Here is an 8,739-nt window from a genome sequence, read left to right as displayed (position 1 = left end):
GAGCTTCACGTTCTAAATTATTTGCACAATAATGAGCAAACACATGAAATTAGTTAAAATCATCTTTAATCACCAAACAAAGGGAGACCAGTTAAATGGCTGTCCACGTGTATCTAATAATCATTTAGTCTATTCAAAATATGGGCAAACATTTCCAAGCACGCTTCACGTTCGATTGTCTTTCTGGACAGGCGTCAAGTAGGATGCCACTGAAAATAACCGAGATCTCCTCCAACTGTCAGTCGAGGGCAATTGCAATAAGCATGCGTGTGTACGTTGTTTAAAGCAAAATATTTCTGATAAATTCAAAACAAATTACATATTTGGAAAAACTGGATCATGCCCTGTTTCTCTAAACAACTTTATGACGCAAATAATAATTGAAATTACCCCCAAAACCAAGTATATACCGAAGCGTTAAGGATTTAAAAAAACAAAAACAAATAAGGATTAAACTTATAGGTCCTATACAGAGCTACAGTGTTCATCAGGTTTGATGACATCATTTAATAAACATTAAAGCGGGACAGCAGAAACTTGAGGGAAGTGACTTCCGTATTTGTGCTTCTAGGGTGAGGAAAATAAGTATTTGAACACCCTGCGATTGTGCACGTTCTCCCACTTTGAAATGATGGAGATGTCTGAAATTTTCATTTCAGGTGCACGTCCACTGTGAAAGACAATCTATTAAAAAAAAAAAAAATCCGGGAATCACAGTGCATTATTTTATTTTTTTTTTATAAATGTATTTGATTGTTACTGCTGCAAATAAGTATTTGAACACCTGTCAAAATCAATGTTAATACAGTCGCCTCTGTGTGTAATTACTGTGGTCTAACGATTCCTGTCGTTTTTCACCAGCTTTGCACACAATTTATTAGGAATTTTGGTCCATTCTTCCAAACAGATCTTCTTTAGATCAGCCATGTTTCTGTGCTGTCTCAGAAAAACACGGAGTTTGAGATCCCTCCAAAGATTTTCCATTAGTTTAGGTCTGGAGAATAGCTCAGCCACTCCAGAACCTTGATGTGCTTCTTCGAGGGTGTTCAAATGCTCGTTTTCCTCACTGCATGTAAAGACTGTAACTTTACCACTTCCACGGTGCTATCATACTACAACAAAACATAACCCAACAACGGTATATTGTACAGCTCATAAGATAAACAAAACGGCTCTACAACTATTTGTGCATGTGTGCTTGCAGTGAAGCTGCAGGCCGACACGCAGGTCTGCTATAATACACACGTTGAAATGCACAAACTTAACGAAGAGTTTGGAGGAAACCACAGCGACACGAAGAAAACCCCTCCACTATATTTCGCTGATAGACTGAAGGATGCAGTTTTTTTTAGCACTAGACCAATAAAAGCTTCAGGAAATGGAGCAGAAGAGGCTAAAAACACAAATCACTGAGGGTTGAAGCAGGGAATGCAAATTAAACTGGAGATGCACTTGAACACATCCGTAACTTTTCAGCTGAAGGCTGTTGCCTCTGCCACCTACTTCCACCAACTGCCTCCGTCACTCAGACTCTCCATCAAACGCGGGCCACACTCCCATCAGGCCTTGCAGATCCGCGTCTCGGTTACAAACTTGTTTTCAAAGTGATGGAAGGTGTAGCACTCCTCTGCAGAGCGCTTCTCCATAGACCGACCTGGGAGACACAAATAAGTTAGTCCAAAGTCTGAATGCTTAAGCATGAACAGATGTGATCATGTAATTTGAAAAGAGTTTGTGTGGATGACAGACATTATTTATTTGCTTTTAAAGGCTTTTTGTATGGTGGTGGTGTCATGTGACTTCTGTGGACTTTGATGGCCATGGCTGGCTGGCACCATGTTAGTACCACCTTAAATCAATGTACCATACTAAATTTTTTTTTTTTTAGAATTTCAAATTCACAATTGAACATCATGGGGGGCGGGTGGTCTGACTTTATGGGAGAGTGGAATGGTACAGAATAGCAACATTAAGTATACTACCATCTTGCACAAAGCAGTGTACGGAAACTAGCAAGATTTTTTTTTTTTTTTTTTAAATGACATGAGCTAAGTTTCCTTATTAGAACAGCTGTTCTTAAAATACAGTTAAAGTATTATTGTGGAAAAATCTTTTCTTCAGTCAACGACTTGTCCTTCATCTCTCTGCTAAAGTGAATGGTTTAGCCCATTTGCAATGAAAACCTCATCCACCAATTTTAAGAAGAGAATTGTACGAAAATCCCAAGCATCCAAAAATCATTGCATTAAATGAAATGTAATTATGCTAAGAACAAACAATCAAAATAAGACACAGTTCAGCAAAATGATGCCAATATCCAACATACTGGAATGTAGCCGTTCATGATGTTAATTAAAAGCACCAAAGTTTAATAGAATGAATCACTAATCATCATCACTATTTTGATTCTTCTGCAAACAACAAAGCAGAATGATTGAGAAGCAACCTATAGAGAATTCAATGCTAACTAGCATTATGAAACACAGACAAGCTTTCTTAATGTAAAAAAAGAGAAAATGTTACATGCAGACCTGGGAGGCTGGCACGGTGCTCCATTCTGTAAATATCCTTGCCACTGCACAGTTTGCGGATGTGCAGGCCCAACGGCTCCACGTTCTCAATGCGCTCTGTGACAACGAGGTCCTCTCGCACCAGGTAGCTGCGGTACGCGCCAGACTGTGACAGGATCGCAACAAATTGGATTAGCTGCTCATCCATTCGACACACTCTAAATTTAAAAAGTACACCACTTTTTTTCAAATTAAAACTAGAAACAAGCTAAGAACTTTAATGCATTGGCCAAGCTGATTTTTGGCAGAATATATACAGTGAAAAAAATAAGTATTTGAACGCCCTGCTATATTGCAAGTTCTCCCACTTAGAAATCATGGTGGGATCTGAAATTTTCATCATAGCCTCATGTCCACTGTGAGAGAGATCCTCTAAAAAGAAAAATCCATAAATCACAATGTATGATATTTTTAGGATTTATTTGTGTGATACAGCTGCAAATAAGTATTTGAAGACCTTAGAAAACCAATGTTAATATTTGGTACTTTAGCCAGAACCTTGATATGCTTCTTACGGAGGCACTCCTTGGTTTTCCTGGCTGTGTTTCAGGTCATTGTCATGTTGAAAGACCCAGGCATGACCCATCTTCAATGCTCTGACTGAGGGAAAGAGGTTCTTCCCCAAAATCCAACAATACATGGCTGCGGTCATCCTCTCCTTAATACAGTGCAGTCGTCCTGTCCCATGTGCAGAAAAACACTCCCAAATTATGATGCTACCACCCCCATGATTCACAGTAGGGATGGTGTTCTTGGGATGGAATTCATCATTCGTCTTTCTCCAAACACTGTTAGTGGAATTAGGGCCAAAAAGTTCCATTTTGGTCTCATCTGACCACAAAACCTTCTCCCATGACTTCTCCGTATCTTCCAAATGGTCATTGGCAAACTTAAAACGGGCCTTGACATGTGCTGATTTAAGCAGGGGAACCTTCCGTGCCATGTATGATTTCAAACCATGACGTCTTTGTGTATTTCCTACCAACAGTCACCTTGGAAACGGTGGTCCCAGCTCTTTTCAGGTCATGGACAAAGTCTTGTCGTGTAGTTCTGGGGTGATTCCTTACCTTTCCAAGGATCATTGAGACCCCTCAAGGTGATATTTTGCATGGGGCTCAACTCCGATTGAGATTGACTATCATGTTTAGCTTCTTCCATTTTCTAATGATCGCTCCAACAGTGGACCTTTTTTCACCAAGCTACTTGGCAATTTCTCTGTAGCCCTTTCCAAGCCATGTGGAGTTGTACAATTTTGTCTCTGGTGTCTTCGGACAGTTCTTTGGTCTTGGCCACGTTACAAGTTTGAGTCTTACCGATTGTATGGGGGGGGGACAGGTGTCTTTATGCAGCTGATTACCTCACACAGGTGCATCTGATTCAGGATAATACATGGAGTGGAGGTGGACTTTTAAAGGCAGACTAACAGGTCTTTGAGGGTCAGAATTATAGCAGATTGACGGGTGTTCAAATACTTATTTGCAGCTGTATCACACACATAAATTGTTAAAAAAAGTCATACATTGTGATTTCTGGATTTTCCTTTTGAGATTATCTCTCTCACAATGGACTGCACCTAAGATGAACATTTCAGACTGCTCCATGATTTGTAAGTCGAGACCTTGAAATAAAGCAGGGTGTTTAAATACTTATTTTCTTCACCGTATATAAATAATATCTGGTCACGTGTTCATTATTTGACTCACCTTCAGCTGTGATAAAAAGTCAGTGAGGTCTTGAGGGGGGAGCACCACCGATCTGTTCAATGGAATCACAAAGCAAGTCCCCAGAGTCAAGTCCAGATATGCGGTAAGATTCTGCTCACATGAACACACAAATAAACAAGAAATAATTCAAAATGCGTCTGCAACAGTTTTCGTGCAAGAGTTGAACCTGCTCTCACCCTGTTGAAGTCATGGAGGATGTAAGCGGGGTCTCCGGGGCTGAAACGGGGAGGCGGGACGCTGATGACCGCCATGCTGTCAGAAATCTCCACCTCTTCTTGGACCAATGGGAGATAGTAAGGCTGTCTTTCTGCATGACCAACGGTTGACATGTCCCTGACCTGCATGGCGCCATGATACAACCTCTGAACGACACGGACAAGAACAAAGTTAATCTCTCTGATGTCCAAAACCTGACTGGTTTTGAGACAATCAAAAAATACGGATGAAGAGCTTCAAGGAGCATCTGTGGGAGAGGTTGAACAGACTCGTCGACTTTACTACTCCACCATAACATGTCACTAAAAACCTATTGTGGGGATTAACAAAACAGACTGCTCGGAGCAACGAGTGATTGCGCTGAATAAAACTAGTCCATCGCATTAAATGATCTGAATTGTCTATTTCTGAAAGAACAGCTTTCCTGAATGAGGGACAACCAATAAAGGGTAAAAATGGTAGGCGCAAGCAAGATTTTAAGCTTTTTTTTGACCACACTATCAAAGTGGAAGTCCAGCAGGGAATTAATCTGCTGCACACATCTGGATCCCCTTCTCAAGGTTTGTTTTTTTCCTCACAAATGTGGTTTGGAGAGTTTCTTTTTTTTTTTAGCCCGATTGCCTATCCAATCACAAGATGGAGCTATTTAAATGACCTCTTCAGTTACTGTACATACTTGTGTACTCAATTGTTCAAGAAATATATATATATATATATATATATATATATATACACAATATACATACAATATATATCTTGATTCATTCAGTGAGGCACAGTGACAGAGAACAAATGCATAGTCTCCGATCAGGTGATGCAATTAATGTATTTACTTTTTGTGACATTTTTTAGTTGTTGGTGTGGAGTTATATATTTCATTACAGGAACATAGTGCACACAAGCCTTACACAACCATCACCTGTCCTGAGCACCGGTGACCACCAACAACACACGATCCACTTGTGTTGTCATCCCCATGGTAACGAACTTATCCGGTCACATTTGCATTGGCAAGATAGTACCCAATCATCGTAAAAAGAGGGATGCAGTGGTATTATGATGTCGTAACACAAGATTTTATTGATGTAGTCTGGCAAAGTGATATCTGATATCTAGTCTGATCCGCACATTACCTGGATCTCTCTCAGCCTCTTCTCTCTCCCATGGAGGCGATGTTTTATTGTCGTTATTTTTTAACAATTTTATTGGCTGTCAGATATTTACAGTTCTAAGTCAAAAGACAAAAAAAAAAACATATACATAGTAGTATAAATACAAATACTACTTGCTTTTGGATTCAGATATATTGTGTACCATGGCGACATGGAGTAAGATGTCTTTTTCAGAACCGATCAATGATGTGATTGATCGGATCACCGAACTATGACATTAAAACTGAGAAGCAAAAAATTTCAATTTTTTAGCCCATCAGGCCGATCAAATCGGTGCCAAGTCTAGTATTTTTCTTTTCTTTGCACAGTGGGCCTAATAATACTGAGCTCTTTCATAATAAAGCAACCAGGTGGACCCAAAGCACATCCCCAGTCCAACTGAGCACAGTTCTAAAAATCCAACGGTGCACAAAACAAAAATATCACAACACATACAAAAATAATAACGATCTCGTGTTACCAATCTGAGTGGGTAATCATTAATTTACCTTGGGAGTGAAAAATCGATAGAGACATGCTCCCCCCACGATGAGCCCACTGAGGATGAAGGCGATGCCCAGAAGTGTGACCAAACAACGACCTGTGGAGCCTGCCATGCCTGTCGGAGCAGTGGCGAGCTCGGGGTCCTAAAACAGACATCCAAAAATAACGTTATGCATTATTCATGCATGCACGCAAGCATTGCAAAACACGGCCTTGTCGGCGCGGCCCTTTAAATTGCCGCAGTATTCGGCGTCGTTTCCACGCATAACGGACGCGACGCACAGCGTGCAAATATGCTCGCAGCTTGCGACCCGCTAATGTTTGCACACAATGGAAACCCTGAACGGAGCGAAGTGCGTGCTGCGGTCGTTGCAGGCCTCGTCCGCACGGTCGCTCACCTTCACCGCAGGCTCCTTGGCGAGAGCTTTCTGCGCCAAAGCCGGGTTGAACGCGATCTTCACCATTGTGCCACAAATTCGTTGGATTTCAAAAAACAAGAAAGAAGAAAACGAACAAGCGTTGAGCTGTCTGTTGCGGGCTGCTCGTCTGCCGCGTTAATTCTCTGCAGCTCTGCGATGTGACGCACTTTGCAAGCAGCTTCTGCTTGGGTTTAGTGAGTACTTCCGGTTGCCGGTGCCGACTGGGATCGAAGATGGCAGCCACAATCGTGCCTTTACATTTCGCAATGCATATGCACACACGTGTCCTGTGCTGATGTTTTGGACAAAAGTAGTGATATTGATAGTTAACAGCAATGTGCAAGCAGATGCCACGTTCGTTGGGTGTTTTGCAGTTTTATGTCGGCTGTCATTTTTACAGGGTTGCATTTAGCGCCACCTCGTGGCTTTCGGTGAAAACATTCAACCCAAAGACGGACAAAGGGAAGCGGAGACACTCGTTGAACTCATTGGACTGCTCCGTAGTGGGTAAATATATTTCACATGGTTTAAGGACGCCATGTTGTCTCTTATAACATCCTGGCTGGGACTGTTTTTTTTGTGTGGGAGTGTTTGTGTATGTCCTATTCAAATGGACATTTTCAGTAGGTGTCGCAAGAAGTGGGGAAAAAATGTGTCTGTTCCTACCCCTTGATTCGAGTACAGATTTTACCAAGATAACATTAATAAGATAGGATTGTATTCCTCTACAATATACTCTATACTTTTGCCTTTTGAAGAAATGAAGAAGCCGACCGATACACTGTTTCCAGAAAAAAAACAAAAAGAGGATGGTGGTGGGAAGTAAACTTAAAACTAATACACAATCTAGCATTTTATATATAAGTATATATATATATATATATATATATATATATATATATATATATAAAAGCAGGGATGGTCGTCAATGCACACAAAATTGGTGTGTGTGTGTGCTGTTTTAATAATTCGACTTAATAATTGGACTTTGCATAATTGGAATTTCATAATTGGAATCTATCTATCTATCTATCTATCTATCTATCTATCTATCTATCTATCTATCTATCTATCTATCTATCTATCTATCTATCTATCTATCTATCTATCTATCTATCTTATCTACCTTTGAAAAATGCCACACCACTAAACAAAAACTTCACAAAGTCCATAGACAGGTTAATTAATTACCTTCTGCCTTCTACTGGTGGTCTGACTGTCACTATCTGTCCCTGGCATAGATGAACATCCATCCGTCCATTCATCCATTCATTTTCTTTGCCGCTTATCCTCACAAGGGTCGCGGGGAGTGCTGGAGCCTATCCCAGCTGTCAACGGGCAGGAGGCAGGGTAAACTCTGAACTGGTTGCCAGACAAACAGCTGCATTCACAATCACACCTAGGGGCAATTTAGAGTGTCCAATTAATGTTGCATGTTTTTGGGATGTGGGAGGAAACCGGAATGCCCGGAGAAAACCCACGTGGGTACGAGGAGAGCATCCAACAACTCCACACAGGCGGGGCCGGGATTGAACCCGGGACGTCAGAACTCTGAGGCCAACGCTTTACCAGCTCCTCTATCGAGCCGCCATTTTCAGACCACTTATGTGTAATTAGATAATTTTCCACAGCACAGCTGAAAATCTCCCAAGGCACACTGCGGTTGTAAATGAATGGTTCATACAGTAGAATTTCCATTGAGGGAATCGAATAGGGCAGCACAGTTGAAGAAAGTTAAACATGTCTGCTTCACACTTCTTAAGTTCAGGCTTTCCCGTGTGAAGCTGACAAGGGCAGGCAGGTTTTCTTTAGGTACGCTGGCTCCTTCATTCCAAAACATACTGTACTATACATGCATCTTTAACAAACACACAAAACTATTGACAGGTTTGAGTACTATATACTGCATACTGGCTGGTGACCAATCCAGGGTGTACCTGCATCTCGTACGAAGTCAGCTGGTGTAAGTTCCATCTCTCTTGAGACTCTAATGAGGATAAACAATGTAGAAAATGGATGATGACACAGATTGTGAAAAAAATCAGGGTGTCATGAGCATCCATTTTATCTACTCCTAGTAATTATACATTCTGTTCCCTGAATCAGAAATGCACATGACGCACACACACACACGCAAAATAGGAGTTCATCATGC

The 8,739-nt window shown here is 41.1% G+C and overlaps 1 protein-coding gene across 1 annotated transcript; it reads right to left on the bottom strand.

The window, feature by feature from the left end:
* Nucleotides 1-49: 49 nt before the first annotated feature.
* On the bottom strand, nt 50-6,796 carry LOC133508464 (integral membrane protein 2A-like). Its single transcript, XM_061834553.1, has 6 exons — nt 6,564-6,796; nt 6,171-6,308; nt 4,471-4,656; nt 4,274-4,384; nt 2,532-2,676; nt 50-1,654 (listed from the first exon to the last, which is right to left on the bottom strand). The coding sequence occupies exons 1-6, from the start codon at nt 6,627-6,629 to the stop codon at nt 1,560-1,562; spliced, it is 741 nt and encodes a 246-aa protein (XP_061690537.1). The 5' UTR covers nt 6,630-6,796; the 3' UTR covers nt 50-1,559.
* Between the last annotated feature and the right edge of the window lie 1,943 nt (nt 6,797-8,739).

The sequence above is a fragment of the Syngnathoides biaculeatus genome, chromosome 11 (assembly GCF_019802595.1).
Source record: "Syngnathoides biaculeatus isolate LvHL_M chromosome 11, ASM1980259v1, whole genome shotgun sequence".
Lineage (NCBI taxonomy): Eukaryota > Metazoa > Chordata > Actinopteri > Syngnathiformes > Syngnathidae > Syngnathoides > Syngnathoides biaculeatus.
This window is presented reverse-complemented; position numbering and strand designations above follow the sequence as displayed.

Excerpts from the sequence above, each read along its gene's own strand:
- LOC133508464 (XM_061834553.1), bottom strand. The coding sequence starts at position 6,629 with ATGGTGAAGATCGCGTTCAACCCGGCTTTGGCGCAGAAAGCTCTCGCC. Across the intron at positions 4,657-6,170 it reads ATCGATTTTTCACTCCCAAG|AGGTTGTATCATGGCGCCAT; the intron begins GTAAATTAATGA and ends CGTGTCGTTCAG. Across the intron at positions 4,385-4,470 it reads TCCTCCATGACTTCAACAGG|AATCTTACCGCATATCTGGA; the intron begins GTGAGAGCAGGT and ends TCATGTGAGCAG.